At 56.1% G+C, this 17,522-nt stretch overlaps 1 protein-coding gene across 5 annotated transcripts in view; it reads right to left on the bottom strand.

Annotated features, from left to right (window-relative positions):
- The window catches only part of EVC (EvC ciliary complex subunit 1), a 71,572-nt gene that overhangs the window by 4,002 nt on the left and 50,048 nt on the right, over positions 1–17,522 (bottom strand). For 4 of the 5 annotated variants that reach the window (XM_045528357.1, XM_045528358.1, XM_045528359.1 and 1 more), the window contains exons 13-18: positions 12,480–12,589; positions 10,123–10,333; positions 8,880–9,086; positions 6,084–6,228; positions 4,176–4,287; positions 426–552 (exon numbers count right to left, since the gene is read on the bottom strand). In XM_045528357.1, the coding sequence (XP_045384313.1) occupies positions 426–552; positions 4,176–4,287; positions 6,084–6,228; positions 8,880–9,086; positions 10,123–10,333; positions 12,480–12,589 (912 nt within the window). Of the gene's footprint in view, positions 1–425; positions 553–4,175; positions 4,288–6,083; positions 6,229–8,635; positions 8,728–8,879; positions 9,087–10,122; positions 10,334–12,479; positions 12,590–17,522 lie in introns of those variants that run through there. The other variant, XM_045528362.1, reaches the window with a different exon arrangement.

Below are 17,522 nucleotides of genomic sequence, written 5' to 3'. Positions count from 1 at the left end.
TGGTGGACTTTATAATCTCACACTAAGGACATTTTTCTGTGACGAAATGTCCACTTTATACCAAGAGAGCTGAGCATCCTATATGTTTCAGATAAAGTGCCAACCTCAGTGAGCCCCAGCACTGCCTGTGTGACACAGACGTTAGCCTGACCCCGAGAAGCTCCCTGGTGGCAATGTGCACACAGGGGAGGGTGGGCTGATCGGCTTGTGAGGGGCGCTGCAGCCACTTGGGGACGTGACACAGCCCTGCCTGCCTTCCAGGAGCCCACGGCCCCACAGTGAGGCCAATGCACCGTCACAGGGCAAGGTGCAGGCAGGCCCCTCACAGGGCCCCGCGGCTGACCCCTGGCACAGGGTCGGCCTTTTGTCGTCTCCGCTCCTCTTTAAGCCACTGCCTTTCACAGCCCCGTGTCTGTAACTGGTACCTGCAGCTGGGTCTCCAGCTGGGCTTCCAGAAGGTCCATAGCTCTCGCCTGCTGCTTCCGGGAGTCCAGGCGCACCTGCTGGTGCACAGGGAACCGGGCCAGGAAGCGCTTCTGCTGCGACAGCATCCTGCGGAAGGGACGAAGGCAGGCGACACTGCTCGACGGCAGGGCCGGCAGTCCCAGCACAGACCTGCCTGCTGAGTCGAGGCCATTAGTGGCCGTGAGGCGTCCTTGAGCCCCTGCAGCCCGAGAGGGGCTGGCCAGCGGCACAACTCACCGGGGCCACACACGCTGCAGCCACAGCACGAGGCCCCACCAGCAGGCTGGCTCATCACAGATGCGCACACCCCTTGCCTGATACTTGGGAGTGTGCGGAATCCTGCACCACATTGTTCACGTGATCCTCAGAGTGGCTTGGTGACACTGGCAGGACAGAGTAGAAAAGGGAAGGGGAGAAGCCCACAGGCGGGGCCGTCCTGAGGACATGCAGCTGCAAAGAGGCTGAGCAGAAAGTGGCATCTTCTCCTGAGAAAGCAATCTTACCCCCAAGGGAAGAATATTCCCCTAAAAGGACCAAGGCCTGCCAGCCACCCATCCCCGATTTTAAATTTCAGAGGCACTCCGGCCCCTGCCTTGTAAAATAGGAAGCTTCCTCGGATGCAGTGACTGCAGCTGGGGCAGAGGCGGGTCTCTGACCCCAGGAGCTGCCACCTCCCTCTTTGGATACTTCATGTCTTCAGGTGACTCTCCTCTGGCCCTCGGCAGTCGGGAACATTCAAATCCAGCCACCCTGTTCCCACCATTGCCCCCTCTTCTTTCAATCTTTTAGGGCAGGTTCTCTGAAAGGGGCTGAATTTGTAGATCTGAGGGCAAAAGTCACCTTTAGCATCCATAGGCAGCCGTGCAAGTGGTATACCCAGAAGCACAACAATGTCACCTTGCTTTGCTTCATGCTGTCTGCAGTAATGCCTTTCCCTTCTTGTCTTTGCCAAGCGAACTCCTATTCATCCTACAAGACCCCATCATCCCTCCATCCACTCATTCATTCATTAAAGTGTCTCTGGCCTGCCAGGTACTGTGCTGGGTTTGAGACACAGGTGTGAGTAAGAGACTCGCAGTCCCTGCTCTCTGGGAGCTCTGCTTTGAGCTGGCGAGCGGATAGATGCTGCACAAGGAACTCATGCGACCGACACAGCTGAGGTCAGCGCTCTGCGATAGCCTCCCACACCCTCAAGGAGGCCGAGTTTCACCGGAAACCGCCGGTGAGTTCACGGCGATGAGGGAGGGAGAGCATGCACAGCCAGGCACCAGCCCCTGAGTCACACGGGACAGGGGCTTCGCTTTCTTCTTCCATGAACCAGGGCGGGCGAGGTGGCTGCTGAAGCCCTCCTCTGGGAGCACCTGGCCTGGAGGGAAGCCCTCGGATCACGCCCACAGCAATCCCTTGGTAGGGAAGGCGAGGGTTAAAAATTCAGATGCCCGGCTCCGCCTTTGAGGAGTCTGCAAGCTCAGGGGGAAAGCCCGGTGTGCTCCCTGTGCCCGGTGTGCCCCATGTGCCCAGTGTGCCGTGTGCCCGGTGTGCTCCCGTGTGCCCGGTGTGCCCCGTGTGCCCGGTGTGCTCCCGTGTGCCCAGTGTGCCCGGTGTGCCCGGTGTGCTCCCATGTGCCCAGTGTGCCCGGTGTGCTCCCTGTGCCCGGTGTGCCCCGTGTGCCTGGTGTGCTCCCGTGTGCTGGTGTGCCCCCTGTGTCCAGTGTGCCCCGTGTGCCCAGTGTGCTCCTTGTGCCCGGTGTGCCCTGTGTGCTCCCATGTGCCCCGTGTGCCTGGTGTGCTCCCTGTGCCCGGTGTGCCCCCTGTGCCCGGTGTGCCCCGTGTGCCCGGTGTGCTCCTTGTGCCCGGTGTGCTCCCGTGTGCCCCATGTGCCCAGTGTGCCCCGTGTGCCCAGTGTGCTCCTGTGTGCCCAGTGTGCCCCGTGTGCCCGGTGTGCTCCCTGTGCCCGGTGTGCCCCATGTGCCCGGTGTGCTCCCTGTGCCTGGTGTGCTCCTGTGTGCCCAGTGTGCTCGCTGTGCCCGGTGTGCCCCGTGTGCCCCATGTACCTAATCTGAATCGTCTGCCAGAGGCACAGGGAGTCACAGCGAGTTCAGTCCTTGCACCCCGAGAGCAGGGCATTCGCCAGCTGCTGTCGTGACCAGTCAGAGAACTCAGGGCGGGGCCGGGGGGACGCTGCAGTTGGTCTCACCCAGGGGACACTGCAGCTCCTGTTTCCTACACATGCTCCAGACGCGGGGCTGGAATGGACTTTGCCGTGTGAGGCAGGGCTCCTCCTTCGTGTGGCTGCTGGGGGTCCCTGCCAAGGCGCGGCCCCCCGGCACAGCACCTGCCCTGGTCATTGCTGTCTCTCCACCTGTGTGTCTCCCCACCCGGGCTTGAGCTCCTGAGCGCCAGGAACTGTCCCTGGTCCCCCGTTCAAGGCCCAGCAAAGAGCAGGTGCTTACGAGGGCATGTTGGTGCTGTGCCCACAGACCCTCGGCCCCTCTGGGGGTCACCTGCACGTCCACAGACAGCTTCCGCACGTGCCCACGGCCTCGGACACGGAGCACCTTGCCGACATTTCAGGGCTTCTCTGGCCACAGGAGGAGTGGGCCAGGCCTGCTGGGGCCAGGACACCTCCAGGACAGACTCTGCCAGTGTGGCAGGGGAGCGGCAAACGTCCTGTCTTCCTGGCCCCTGCGGACATAGCTGGGAGCTCTGCTCCGCACGGTCCCCACAGGCCCCCACGGAAACCCTCCTCGGTGCAGCACTACTGGCTTTTCTCCTGCTGTGACAGGCCACACCACGACCCCCAAAGACGTCCACGCCCTAGTCCCTGGAGCCTATGAAGACTCTATGCTATGTGGCAAACAAGACAAGGCAGACGTGACTAAGGATACAGCCCTTGAGGTTTGGGGAGCAACCTGCGACCAGGAGGGCCCGAGGGCAGAGCAAGGGCTCTAGCGGGAGGGGAGGGAGCCGCAGGAGAGAGTGCACGCGTGAGCAGGACTCCACCCTGTCACTGTTTCTTGCTGAGGGGCCACGTGCAAGGACGGAGAGGGAGGTGAGGGTGGCCTGCGGCTGGGGAATGCCTCAGAGGAAACGAGGACCTCAGTCCCCAGCAACCTGCACGTGCTCGGAAGCAGATTCTTCCCAGCTGGCTGGAGGACAACCCGCTGCTCAACACCTTGGTTTGGGCCTTGTGAGAGCCCGAGAAGCCGGAAGAGCCAACCCCAACTCTGGCCTCCAACCCTGCGAGACAATCAGCTTGTGTGTGGCGTGGGCTGCCAAGTGTGCGGTCACTGTGCTGGTCGCAGTTGCAGAAAACACCCATCCTCTCTGCACTTCCCTGTTCCCGGCAGGCTTCCTGGGGTCGCCGCCCAGGGGAACAGCCTGCACCCAAATCCCCGTCTCAAGGCCCGCTCTGGGACAGCGAGGTGTGGGGGAGAGGGGAGGTGCATGTCCGGGCTGCAAGGAAGCCACTGTCACACCCGCACCTGCTCGCTGACTTGCACCAGGTGCTACTGCAGGGCTGCGTGTGGACCACAGGCAGGACCAAGGCTCCCGGGCTTCCACGCCGTGCCAGCGAGGTGGATGATGCCAAGTTAACGAGCAAATGTGTGCAGTGTCATGTGCTGATGTGTCACAGGGAGATGTGCTCTATCAAACGGTAGAGAATGACCCCTGCATCGGGACCCCACAAGAGTGAAGTGCAGACCTCACCTCTGGTGGACAGCCTGGGAGGCCCCGAGAGTTCCGCCTGCCAGTCTGCTCCCGGACGAAGGACCGCCGTGCTCTTGCTTTTTCCGTAGCTTGTAATTTTCCACCCTCTCACCTAGGCCACAGAACACAAGACAATCAAGGGGTCGTCTGGAGGGTGGACTGTGGTGGGTCTGGGGCAGGGGCTGGGCTTTGGGGGGAGCAGGACACACCTGCTCTAGAAGGATGTGCCACGGCACCAGCACGTGGAAGGGCGTGGTGTGTACGGGAACGGCCCGTGCGTGGCAGGGGGAAACTGTCCCAGGGCCTTCTGCCCTCTGCCCCCTCCCCTGCTTCCTTGTGAGCAGAGGAGACAGGGAGGCGGCAGGAAAGACTCCACACAGAGCTCGAAAAGCCACCGCAAACAGAAGCAGCTCGCCAGAGCCACGAGCCTTCGGAACGCCGGTGCCCAGAGAATGCCCTCCGCGGGTCCGGGCAGTCCGGCCTCTGGAGTCACACCCCACTTCTTGGAGCTAAGGTGACAAGGAGCCCTGGGTTACCAGGACAGGGTCGGTTCACACCATCAGCCCAGGAGAGCTGTTAGCTGCACCCTTTGCCCTCCAGAGGCCCTGGCTGGACAGTGCTCCGCAGCACTGCGCTCCGCAAGGCACCGCCCGGCCGGGAAGCCGACTCACCAGCCACCAGGCCCAGGGAGCCCTGCCAGGAGGCCCGTGACACCCAGCGAGCTGTGAGACGCACAGCGGCCACTGCCTGGCTGGCCCTGAGCTTGCTAGCACCTACAGAGAGATCGGACCCGGGTGACCTCCAGGGTAGAACACCCTGTGACTCTTAAACAGAACAGCTCACTGAAGGAAGAGAAAGGAGTTCCTGTGGTTAAGTTCAGCTACGTTGTGGCAATGCATTTACCCTGAAATCCCCACATTACAGCTGGGGCGTCAGGGAAGCAGGAAATAAGAGCTGAGATGTGCGGCTGAGTCCAACTCTGGTCTCACAGATGGGGAAACGGAGGCCTAGTGAGGGGAAGTGACACACCTGGATCTGGAATGTTCTGCGGTGGCAAGCAATCATGTCTGTCCCCTGCTAAACAAGCCTGACTTTCCTTTGGAAAACCATGAAGCATCTGTAGTCATCTGACACATTTCTGAGCATGTGCCCAGATTTTATTGGAATCTAGGCCTCTAACTCCGCAGGACACGGGGAAGACGAAGGTGGCAGCTGAGCTTCGCTGGGGAACAGCACCCAGGGAAGGCCGCCCGGCCCTGCGCCCCAGCCCGAACCCCCGGTCCTGCGGGGATGATTCCAGCCTCAGTCCTGGGGCCCCCAGGCAGAGCCCGTGGGAGAATGTGGAATGCCCCCGCTCGGAAGCTCTGGATGCAGGGGAGGAGGCTACCAGGAGTCGCCTTCGAGAAACGGCGTCCGAATATAATACTTTGTATGTTATTCCTGCTCTTGGGGACATTGTCCTTTCCATCAGCCCTGGTTGCCTTTTGCAAGAGCCCGTGGGAGAAAATTCTTGGGGTCTCAGGAAATCTCAGGGTCACTGCAGTGGCTTTAATCAAGTACATTTCCATCTCATTGGCTACCAGGAGGGTTGGAGACGAACTCACGTCCCATCTAAGGGGATCTGCGGGCACGTGTCCCAGATAACGACCTTCCCCGATTCTGTCTCCTACCCTGTCCCTGCCCTGACTTACCTACTTACAAAACGTCCTATTGCACTGTGTTTCCCTACGCGTGTGTTTCTTTAAGGCCCTTTAAAAAGCCTTCTGGGACAAAGCAGGCGATGAATAAACACATAAGCATTAAAAAAATTAAATTCCCCCGAATAAAATCTGAAGCACTTGACATCCTATCCTGCCCCAAACTAGAAGTCTGGAGCCTGCCGGGCCTTCCCCGAGGAGGGAGCCGTACCCTGCAGGGCCTTCAGGTGCTGCAGTTTTCTCTCCCCGTGGTCCTGCACGATCTTCCCGATTCGCTGGTCATACGCCTGCACGAGGTGGCTGACGCCAGCGCTGGTCACGTAGACGCTCTCCACGGCCGCCTCCACCAGCGTCCTCTGCAGGGGGAGGGAAGGACGGTGACAGCCGGGAAGTCACACATGGCAGCCACTGTGGCCCACTCCGTGTCCTTCCTCCCCTTGCCTGGGTTCGTATCTTCCACCTACTCACCGACCAGGATTTGTCAGGGAGCAGAGAGTGGGTGGGTGGTTTGAACCAGTCATGATAATCTTACATTTTCCTAGGTTAGGGATGGTCTAAGGCTGGCTGTGTCGCCCGGTTCTGGCCAATGAAACACAATGTTAGGGAAAGTCTGCTGGGCAGGTCTTCCCTCTCTGAACATTAATGAGAAGACTCAGTGGGTAAAAGATTTTGCCACTTCCCTCTTCCTGCCTGGAATGCAGACCTGATGTATGGAGAGGCAGTGGCCATTTTGACACCATGAGGCAAAAACAAAAAAGGCAAGAATGGTGGATTGTAAAGAAAGAGATTGGTCCTTGGTCACATCACAGGGAGCCACTGTGCCAGCTGAGACCACCCACCTCACATTTCATGTTGCATGGGATAAGTAACTTCCATTTATTTGAGCTGTTTTAGTAGGGCTTTCTGTTACTTGTAGCTATAGGCATTCCTAAATACTACACCATCAGACCAAAGCAGAGAAGAGGAAATGCTGAGACACTTCATTATTGGGGTTGTGTTGGCTGGTGCACTGACAAAATTACCATCCTTTTCTTCATAAGATTATGGACAAAACTCAGAAAAGTTAAGACACAAGAGTGCCCATTTCAACATTTATTGGTTGGTACCACGCTTTGGGCAAGAAATAGTAAATACCCACTTATTATTGTTATTTTTGTAGAGGTGGGGTCTTGCATGTTGCCTAGTCTGGTCTCAAACTCCTGAGCTCAAGTGATCCTCCTGTCTCAGCCTCCCGAGCAGCGGGGACCACAGGCACACGCCACGGCTCCCGGCCTCCACTTACTGAGTGATCGCTATTGGGGGGCTGTGTTCCCAGGGCTGTGCTGCCCACTTGTTCTCAGAGCACCGTCTGAGAAATGCGCCTGGACACGCAGGTGTGGAGCCCGGGCTGCGGAGGTGAGGAGACTGCACAGCGCAGGTGGCCGTGCAGGTCTGGGCTGGTCTGACTCCCAAGCTCACCCCTGACTGCGGCTGGTTCTCTCCTCCCCCTCTGCCCGGCCTCCCTGTCCACAAAGGGGGCTCTGACTCCAGACTCCACCCCTCGAGGGACCCTGGGCTCTGGCCTTGCACTTCCTGGCAGGAGCTCCCATTCTCTTCCCCTCAGGTGAGCAGACCCACCTGCATCGCCGTCCCGCCCTGCGTCCACCTGCCTGCCCAGCGGAGCGGCGTCCGTGCCCCTCCTCCGCCTCCAGGCCCTCCGTCCTCGGCCACCCTCCTCTCCTCCTCCACGGTTTTTCTGGCTGGAATCTCATGCACATCAGCAAACATACCCGCTCTAGTGTTCTGCTTTTCCCAGCCGGCCTCATCCACGCAGGCGCTGCCTGCCCCCCCGCGGCAGAACCTCTCCAGGACACCAGGGCCGTGTCCCCCCAGCCTCCCCCCAGCAGGCCGTGAGCCCATGAAGGTGGCAACACTGCCCCCCCCAGGCCCACTCTGTCACAGCACCGACTGCGGGCCTGGTACTCTGGGAATAAACGTGGAACACATGTCCATTCTTCTAGAAACTGAGCACAGTGTTCTCTCTTGCAGGTGTGAAATGGGGGGGGGGGGCATCCTTATTTTCTGATCCCAGCTCAAAGTCCCTCTGGGAAGCTGAGGACAAAACTGGACACCCTTGCATCTTACTACCTTTTCATGCAATGAGCAGTGATTATTAGGTAAGATCTGGAAACCTTTAGGGTAACAGGTGCCAGGCCCGTTTCACCAGCCAGACACAGCCCTCATGTCTGGACGACCTGAGGCAGCCGTGATACATTCAGAACGAGATGGCACAGAAATGTGGGTCAGACTCTTCGCTGCCCAGGTAAGCAGGTGACTCCCTACCGGGATGAAAGAATCCCCTGAGGGTGCCTAGAAAGGCCCCGGCACCTCACCACACGAGGGCTGCCTGGGGGCCTTCGGCCTGCGACGCGGCTGGTGTCTCCCAGCCACACACCCCTACCCCGGCCGTCTGCAGCGCGACTTGCCAGGGGCGGCCGCGGCAGCTGGGTGCGGGTGTTGGGGACACCCTGGGGCTCGAGCGCGGCGGCAACAGCACCTCCCCTGCTGTGGTCACTGCCGTCGGCGTGAGCAGTGAGCCACTGCCCGCCCAGGCCGAGCCGACTCTCGCAGCGCTTCTCAGCTGTCGGCACGAGCTCTGAAAAGCCTCCGTGTGTCAGGAAAGCACACGTCTCCCCCTGGGAGAGGCCTGGTTCCACCACTGCCCGCTGCGCGGCTCTGGGGGACCTCACGTCCCTCTGAGGCTGCGGTGAGGGCTGAGCCGGCGACCAGAACGACGCAACGCAGGCGGGCAGAGGGGAGTGCGCCCTGTTGCTGTGGTTCTGCACCGTAGAAGGCTACGGGGAGAAGATCCCATCCTACAGGTGAGAAAAACAAGGCTCGGGGAAGTCGCGCGATCTCTGCAAGGCCAGGAGGTCCATGACAGGTGCTGCAAGCCCAGAGCCAGCTTTCAGATCCCACCCTGATGCTCCTTGCCCGGTGTCCCAGGGCATGGGAGGTTGGCACGTACCTTGAAGTCATCCCTGTCCTTGGCCCGGCTCTTGGTGGCCGCGTTGCGTGCGTACCCCAGCAGTGCCTGACCAATGGCGCGCTCCGTGTGCTGCTGCAGCCGCTGCCCGACCTCCTGGGCCTCAGCCAGGAGCTGCTGCTGGAGCTGCAGCCGAGTCTGCTGGGCCTCCTCCTCCAGCCTGCCAGTCTCCTCCAGGACACGGGCCTCCTGGAGAGAAAGGGACGGGCAGGGGCCACGATGCTGCCCTGCACAGAGATGCTCCGGCCAGGACCAGGGGGCGGGCTTGGTCCTGCCCAGGGCCCCAGGACTGGGAAAGGGATGGAGAAAGGGAGGAAAGAGGTGGCCTCTGGGCTTGTGAAAACCAGCACACAGTGCATGCGCTGGCGTCTGTTGGAGATTCCCCCTCTTCTAGAAGGGCAATTATTGAGCACCAACTGTGTCCCAGTACCATCTGTGTTCCCTCACAAGATGGGGAGCCTTGCTCATCCTTCTAGAACATCATGAGACCTCAACACTAAGACAGATGAGAACACAAAGACTCAGAGAAGTTAAGTAACTTTCTAAAAGTCACACAGCAGTGCCAGGTTTTGAAGGCAGATCTGAGTCTCTCAGAATGTCCCAGAAGCTGAGGCAGGGCACGCAGGGGACTGGCTGTCCTTCCTGAGGACTGGCTGCCCTCGTAGGAATAGGAAAGAAAGAAGTGAGGGGAGTTGGTGCCAGGCTGGTGAGCCCTCCTGCGCACCCAGAGCTCTCCTGGGCAGAGCTAAAGGGACTGTGGGCTTGGGCCTGACTCGCGGCTCGAGGACACAGCTGCTCCCACAGGGTGGTGGCTGCGTGCAGGAGACCCTGACTCAGCCGCCTGGGTTTCCATCCCAGCTCCATGGTCAAACTCTTTCTTTCAGTCTGTCCAGGCCTTAGAAGGGTTACAGAGGCCTCTTCGCCCACGTCTCTGATGCCAGCCACACCCATCTCTGATTTCACACGGATTTTCCAGTGTGATCCTCATTGCCGAATGGCACCTACGCTAGAACCTTCTGGCACATGGGTGCCCCCTACAGTGGGCAGCCGGTGTCCCCACCTATTACACTGTCCTCCCTCAAAATCTGTTTCCAGAAGCCCTGAGCCCAGCACCTCAGGAGGTGACTGTATGTGGAGACGGGACCCTTCAGGAGGCTGTTAAGGTGGCGGGGCCTGTGGCTGGCAGCTGGGCACTGCCGTCTGGGGCGGGGAGCGCCGGCCTCACCAGGGCTTTGAGCAGCTGCCACAGGTGTTCGTCCGGGCACGGGGAGGACGCCTGCTCCAGCGCACGCTGCTCGCGCAGCTCCCGGAGCAGCCGCTTCTTCCCCGACAGCCTCATCTGCGCCAGGGCGGCCAGGGAGCTGCCGCGGAGATCCAGCCTCCGGAGGGCCGAGCGCAGCCGCAGGTCGTGGCCCTGCAGGATGCACCGCGTGGACCTGGGCGGAAGGCGGTGGGGGCCGGGTCAGCGCGCTCGGCCTCACCGAGCTCCTGAGAATCTCCCCAAATGGCCCCCGCCCCCCAGGGAGCCTCCCCAGAAGGAAGTGGCTTGGAGTCGTCTGCCGTCTGCCGCCTGTCCTCGTGGACGCAGGCGCTCACCTGGCGCTGCTTGACACCTGCCGGTGCATTCACTTTAACCTAAATGTACATCAGGGAAGGATACCAATTGGATATCAGACTGGGATGGGGGGTGGGGGGAGGGGATGGGTGTATGCCTACATGACGAGTGCGTTGTGCACCCTCTGGGGAATGGTCATGCTTGAAGGGGCTGACCCGGGGAGGTGGGGGGGGAGGGGATGGAGGTGTGACTACATGGTGAGTGCCAGGCGCATGTCTGGAGAATGAGAACGGACGCGCTTGGGACTCTGACTCGGGGGGATGGGCGGGACATGGACAATGTATATGACCTAAACTTATGTACCCCCATGATGAGCTGAAATAAAAAAAAAAACAAAAAAACTCTGCCCCGCCGGCCCGGCTGCCCGCGGCACACAGCCGCCCGAGCTCTTACGTAACTGTCAAATCAACGCATTTCACACTGAAATCTTGAGCGGTTTTTGAGCTCCCACCTCAGTGAGCTATGTGAGGCCCAGCACGTGCAGCTCGAGGGACTTGCCGAGAGGCGAAAGGCCGACCAGGGGGCTGGCGCCCGTCCACCAAGCAGGAGAGGCCTGGCCAGCACGCCCGGCCTCCCCCTGGGGCCTTTCCCCTCGGAATGAGGACTCACTTCCCAGAAAGGCCTGGTTCTGTGTCAGCTAAACCCCCAAATGGGTGCAGTTAATCTACCGCCACCTGCAACTGCTGTTAGAGGGAAGACGGATCCTCCCCGGAGGAAGATCTCACCATCGGAAGGTGTAAGTCATCTCCACAATTTTCCATGCACAGGGTCATGCAATAAAAATGACCAGACACGTAAAGAGATAAGAATTATCCAAAAATAAAGAGAAAAAGAGACAACAGAAACATACCTACAAGATATCAGATAATAGAATAATCAGACACAAACTTTACAATAATTATGATTAATACACACAAGAAATTAAATAAGATAAAGCAGATAACTTGGAAACTATAAGAATCAAATGAAAATTCTAGAACTGAAAACCCAGTAACTGGCGTTAACAACTCAGTAGGTGGATTCGGCAGCCCGTAAAACGTAGCTGCAGAGTGAATGGAAGACGGCTCGGAAGAAAAGAGCCAGCCGGAACCGCGGAGGACAGAATGAAGAAAGCGGCCAGCAGGCCGGAGAGTGCGGCACGGGGAAGGCCTACCCGGTGTGGAACTGCAGCGGGAAGAGGGGAGAGAAAGGGCAGAGGGAGGTTTGCAGAGAAAGCGGCTGAGAATTCTCATAAACCGGTATGAAAACCCAAATACATCAGCATTAGGACGTACATTGAACACAAATGGACTAAACTCTAACACAATTGAAAGACACAGGTTTTCAGGCCAGACAAATCCCCCTGCCGCCCCCAGCACGGCTCGTCAGGTCCCCCTGGTCCGGCCCTGCTTATGCCCCTGTCTCGAGCTGCCCCCGGGAGTCAGCGCACAGCTGAGCACCTGCTGCGGGCGGCACAGCCAAAGCAGCCTCCTCGAAAAGGCTCAACAGCTACAGTTCTATCAAAATAATTTTTCTCATATGAAATAAGGAAAAAGAAGTATTTTTCAGCAAACAGAGAAGATCATATCGCACTAATAGAGCAAAAATATAAAAATGAATATAAAAGTTGATCAATAAATGAGGAGTGACTGCAGAAAGGCCTATCGCCTTTCTGAGGCGATAGGGATGTTCTAAATTTGGATTGTGGTGATGGGTGCAGAACTCTGTAAATTCACTAAAAATCACTGAATTATACTCAAAATAAATACATGTAAATTATACCTCAAAAAAGCTGTTCAAAAAAGCTCCTGTGAAGTAAGTATCCTTAGCCCCACTTTACAGATGGGGAAAGTGAGGCTGAGAAGTGTGAGGCCACCTACATTCGCAGGCCGGTGGGCAGGCAGTGCTCCACCGTAGAGATGGGACTCTGAGGAGCACAGGGCATCACGGGGACTCCAAGCCCCAGTCCCCCAGGAAGCTGTACTCACTCTTCAGTGAGGCCGCCAAGTCGGCCCAAGACTCCGCGCACAGTGCTCTCGTGGTCTTCACGCAGGTGTGTCTGCAACACAGCGGACAGAGCACACTCCTCCATCCACACCTAAACCCCGGAGAGAGGACAGGGCATGCATGCGGTCACTCGTCTGGGCTCATTTCACCAGCCTCGCTGTGCTGCACTGTGCCTTCTGTTTCGTGTTTAAACAATCCCCTTAGCTCCTGATGTCATTAAGATTTTCTCCCGTGTTTTCTTTAAAAATTTAAATTTTTTCCTATTAATATTTGCATTTAGGTCTTAAAATATCTAAACTTTATTTTCTGTGGAGTGAGGAAGAGATCTAGTTTTCTCTGGATCAATGGATAAGTAATTGTCTCGCAGTGTTTATTAAATAAGTTATTTTTTCCTGACTTTCCTATAATGCCACTTTGTCTTACATAATTAATGTATACTCACACAGCTTCTTCCAGGCTATTTTGTTCTGTCGGTCTGTTTATTTCTGCACACTCTTTGACTGCTGAGGTTACAGCAATTAAACATCATAGCTGCTAGGGCAAGTCGTTCCTTATTCTCTTGTTCAAAACTGTCTTAGCTATTCTTGGGTGTTTTTCTTTCCATGTGACCTTTAGAATAAGTTGGTTAAATTTAGGAAATAAATTTTTTTAAAAAAAATTTCTTGTCATTGGGTTGATTTTATAGATTAATTTAGAGAGGACTGCCATCTTTGCAAAATTGAGTTTCCTAACCAAGAACGTGGCATTTCTCTCGTCTTTGTCTTCAAAAACATTTTCTAAACTTTTCCATTAAGCTCTTTTACATGTTGGTCAGGCTTATTTTTAGGCACCCTATAGCTTTTATTCTGCAGACGTTCTTTATGTTATCAAGGGTGTTGCTGGTTTTTAGGAAATCTACTGGTTTTGAATATTGACTTTGCACGTGGCAACCCTGCAGAGCAATCTTAATGTGACCGTTTATCTGTTGATTTGTTCTTTGGCCTTTCAATAGAGACACGCATTCTCCGTGTGGCGCACAGAACCTCTGCGGAGCAGCGTCAGCTCACGCTTGCCGTGGGGTGCAGGGCTTATGTTCGCGGCCTGACTCACGGTCTGACGGGTTATCGGGTTTTCTGTGAGATGGGATTATGATGTCAATTTGCTCATCTTTCTTTCCGAGTCCATCAAATTTTGCTCTACGTATTTCGAGGCTGAATGGTCGTACCTTCCTCAGGCGGTGTCTCTTTGCGCTACGGAATGGCCCCCTCCACCCGAAAGGACGCTTTCTGCCCAGTGGCTGTTCGCATCACTCCACACCTTTCTTGCGGTTAATATTTGCCTGGTGTGTCCCTTTCCTTTCCTTGGCTTTCGCACTTTTGGTGTCACGGTGACTTAGCCGAGTCTCTTATAATACTGCATATTTAAATTTTGATGCTTTTTCCGCAGTCTAAGTGGATCTGCTGTGCTCGCTGTGACGGACGCTGTGCTTGGACTCAGCCACACGCCGATCCCGCGCTCTCCAGCTACCGCGCTGCCCCTCCGCACTGCCCTGCCGCCTGCGCTCCCTGGACCGGGGAGTCTTCATCGCGTATTTTATTCTCTACCTTGGGGCTTGTACCTTCTCCTTACTTTACTCTGTCGGTGCCCTCCACAGATCACCAGGAGCACACCTGTGCCGAGCAGGCGGCCCTCCCTCTGCAGCGAGGGGGACGTGCACCCTGCGGAACCCGGGTGAGGGGGGTTAGAGGCCGGATGGTCGGGTGTGGCCGCGGGAGGGGAGGCTGGAGGAGGGGAGGCTGGAGGGGGCCGCTGGGCTCTGGGCGGTGCTGACGGGAGGCGGGTCCTGCCCGGCACCTCAGTCTTATCCAGAGGGAGGGGCGTCGGGGAGGGGGGGTGCTAAAGCCACCTTGCTCTTCTCAGCCAGGACGGGGCGTCTGGTCACTTGGGGGCTTGGGCAGTGTTCATGTCTGGTTCAGACATGGTTGCGCAGTGGTCTCGCTTTTGTTTCCCTCTGCCACGGCCGGTCACAGAGTGGCCTTGTCCGACGTTGACACTCTGTGGCACTGTTCAACAGGAGGACACCAGGCCCAGCTGGGAGCACCAGGCAGCTCCCGGATGGGCGGTTGCTCCTTTCTCTCCCCCACGGTTACTGCTCATTGTTTAAGTTGCACACTTGCTTTGTAGGAATAACGCCGACACTTCTGCCCCCGGCACAGCAGGGGGTGGAATCCCAGTGTTGTCCCCACAGCACGGGGGCTGCTCGTGGCTGCGGCTGCGCCCTGTGTCTGAAGTCTGTGTTGTTTGAGTCGTCAGTGCTCCTTCCACAGTGTTGCTCATTTCCTGTATTCTTACTCCCTCTGTTCTCCTTACTGTCTTGAAGACGACATATTCTATTTCCGTGGAATTAGAGACATTCTATTTCTACAGGGCTTCTCATTCTACATGTCTCTAACCTTCTTTCCTGTTTTTCATGTCTTTAAATCTCTGAGCTGCATTCTGGGACCAGTTTCTCACATTTATATTCTAATTCACACAGTTTTTTTTAGCCACATTTAATCTGCTGTATAACTCATCCATTAAATTGCTGTTTTCATGCCTAGAATTTTCATTCATAAAAGTATATGTTTTTTCATCTGTCTTATCTTTTTTCATAGTGTCTTGTTTTGGGGTCTATTTGTTCTTTTTCTTTTTTTTCTTTTTTTTTGAGACAGAGTCTCGCTTTGTTGCCCGGGCTAGAGTGAGTGCCGTGGCATCAGCCTAGCTCACAGCAACCTCAAACTCCTGGGCTTAAGCGATCCTCCTGCCTCAGCCTCCAGAGTACCTGGGACTACAGGCATGCGCCACCATGCCCAGCTAATTTTTTCTATATATATTTTTAGTTGTCCAGATAATTTCTTTCTATTTTTAGTAGAGACGGGGTCTTGCTCAGGCTGGTCTTGAACTCCTGACCTTGAGTGATCCTCCTGTCTCGGCCTCCCAGAGTGCTAGGATTACAGGCGTGAGCCACCAGGCCTGGCCTATTTGTTCTTTTTCTATTGGTTTAAAAAGCTTACTTTACACACACTTGCTAATAATGCCTTCATCTGAATTCCTGGGAGCTTGCTGTGGTCTGAACATGCGCTGGCGTGTGTGCAAACTCTTAGGTGGACGGTGCCCTGTGTGTTCAGTGATTCTGGATGTTAGCTCATCTTCAACGAGGCTTTATCTGTGAAAATCCTGTTAGGTCCAGGGCTGCACAACCAATAAATAGTGAAGCAGGGACTGAAATCTACGTCTGTCTGTCTCCAAAGCTCAACTCTCTCCTAACTGCACCGCGTTCCTGACGCTCCCATCACCAGGGCGGGAGCCCTCCGTCCCCCACGCGTGCGTGGAAAGGCTACGCCTCCATCCGCCTGGAGGGGTGCAGCTGCACTCAGAATACGAGAGAACCGCGGCCTGGACTGAGCCCTCCCGGGCATTGTGATGCGTCACACGTGCATGAAATCTCACAAAGCCACACTGTCACCTGGCACATTTGGGTAAAGTCAGCCTCTCGCTCCATAATCTATCAAAGTGCTTGGGAAACCAGAACATTCTAGAAAATTCTACACAGTCTTGATTCTTTAAAAGGTGAATTAATGTCACTAAATGGTTCGGGGGTCTTCGCTGTGTGTTTTGGGAGTGCAGATAAAACTGGCAACAGGATTCAATGCAGATCAGGAAGACCAAGGTCATCGGGCAGATGGCCCCTGCCATTGCCACACGAGCCTCTTCAACACGGTCCGGTGCAGGCCCAGAGACGCTGAAATCCAGCAGCAGCAGGTGGCTTCCAGGGTCAAAGTGCTCATGCTGGTCGTTGCTTGCAGGTCACACTTTGTTTTAAACTCGCATATTGTACAGGGCGAAGGGAAGGGCACGGACGGTCGCTGGCCTGGTAGGTGCTGAGGTTTGGCAGTGCCCTCCAGGAACAGGTGGGCTCCGCAGTCAGCACCTGAGGCAACACCAGGGCGCTGAGGACGAGCAAGGCATTGCAGTTATAAAAAGCGAGGTCAGGGCAGGCCTTGTGAAAGGACCTGGAGCAGGACGGTGAAGCCGCAGCATGCCCGGGGAGCCAGAGGGACACAGGGGGCTGGCGAGGCTGGGGGGCGAGCCAGGGTGGGAACGGGCAGGCTGAGTCCGGGCTGCTGGGTCCTGCCGTGATGGGCCTTGCAGGGCAGGGGAGGACGATGGCTTCCCCCCCCCTCCCCCAGCCCCAGCGTTTCCCCTGCTCACAGCCCCTCCCTCCGTCTTCCCGCCCAGCAGTGGCTGGCTGGGTCTTTCTGCCACAGCATCGCTCTGACACCCTCATGAGTCCTTTTCCACCTATAAGGACCCTTGTGCTGACTTTGGGCCCAGCCAGATAAGCATGTCCCCATCCCAAGATCCTTAATGACTCTGCAAAGTCCGTTTGGCCTTGTAACCCAACACATTCACAGGATTTAGGGGCCATGGTGTGGACCTCTTTGGGGCCGTTAGGCCGCCTACCACAGGTGGACTGGGAGAGGCCCAGACACCTGCGTTAAAGTGGGATTAAACTTTGAGAAATGAAAACCTGTCCTCATCGTGTGATTCACAAACTCCACAATTTCTAACAACTTTCCTGAGCAACACGGTATGAAACCACCAAGGCCTTTTTGACAGAAAACAATGTGGGAAAGGTGATTCTCGGTCTGGGTGTGCTGGTGCTTTTCAGGACTAACCTTCATCCAAAGCTAGAAAGTTCATTCTCATTTTTGTCATTGACAAGGAAAGATGGCAAGGGAAGAGAACGCGGATCTCTAAGTATCTCGTGGTAATTTAAGGCAATTAAGCGATCAGTAAATTATTTATGACATATACACTTTGAGAAACAGTCTTGGATCATACTTATTTAATCAGTTGATGATTGGCTCTTCTGCTTGCTTCTTGAATGCAAAACTCATCTTGAAAACATTCCCCACATGCCAAGGAAAATGCACAATCATATGCTCACAAAGTAGATAAATAAATAAATAAATAAAAACCCAGAGCTATGCATAGTCTCATAT

The sequence above is a fragment of the Lemur catta genome, chromosome 17, assembly GCF_020740605.2.
Source record: "Lemur catta isolate mLemCat1 chromosome 17, mLemCat1.pri, whole genome shotgun sequence".
Classification (NCBI taxonomy): domain Eukaryota; kingdom Metazoa; phylum Chordata; class Mammalia; order Primates; family Lemuridae; genus Lemur; species Lemur catta.
Note: the sequence above shows the minus strand (reverse complement) of the source record. Positions and strands in the feature narration are given on the sequence as shown.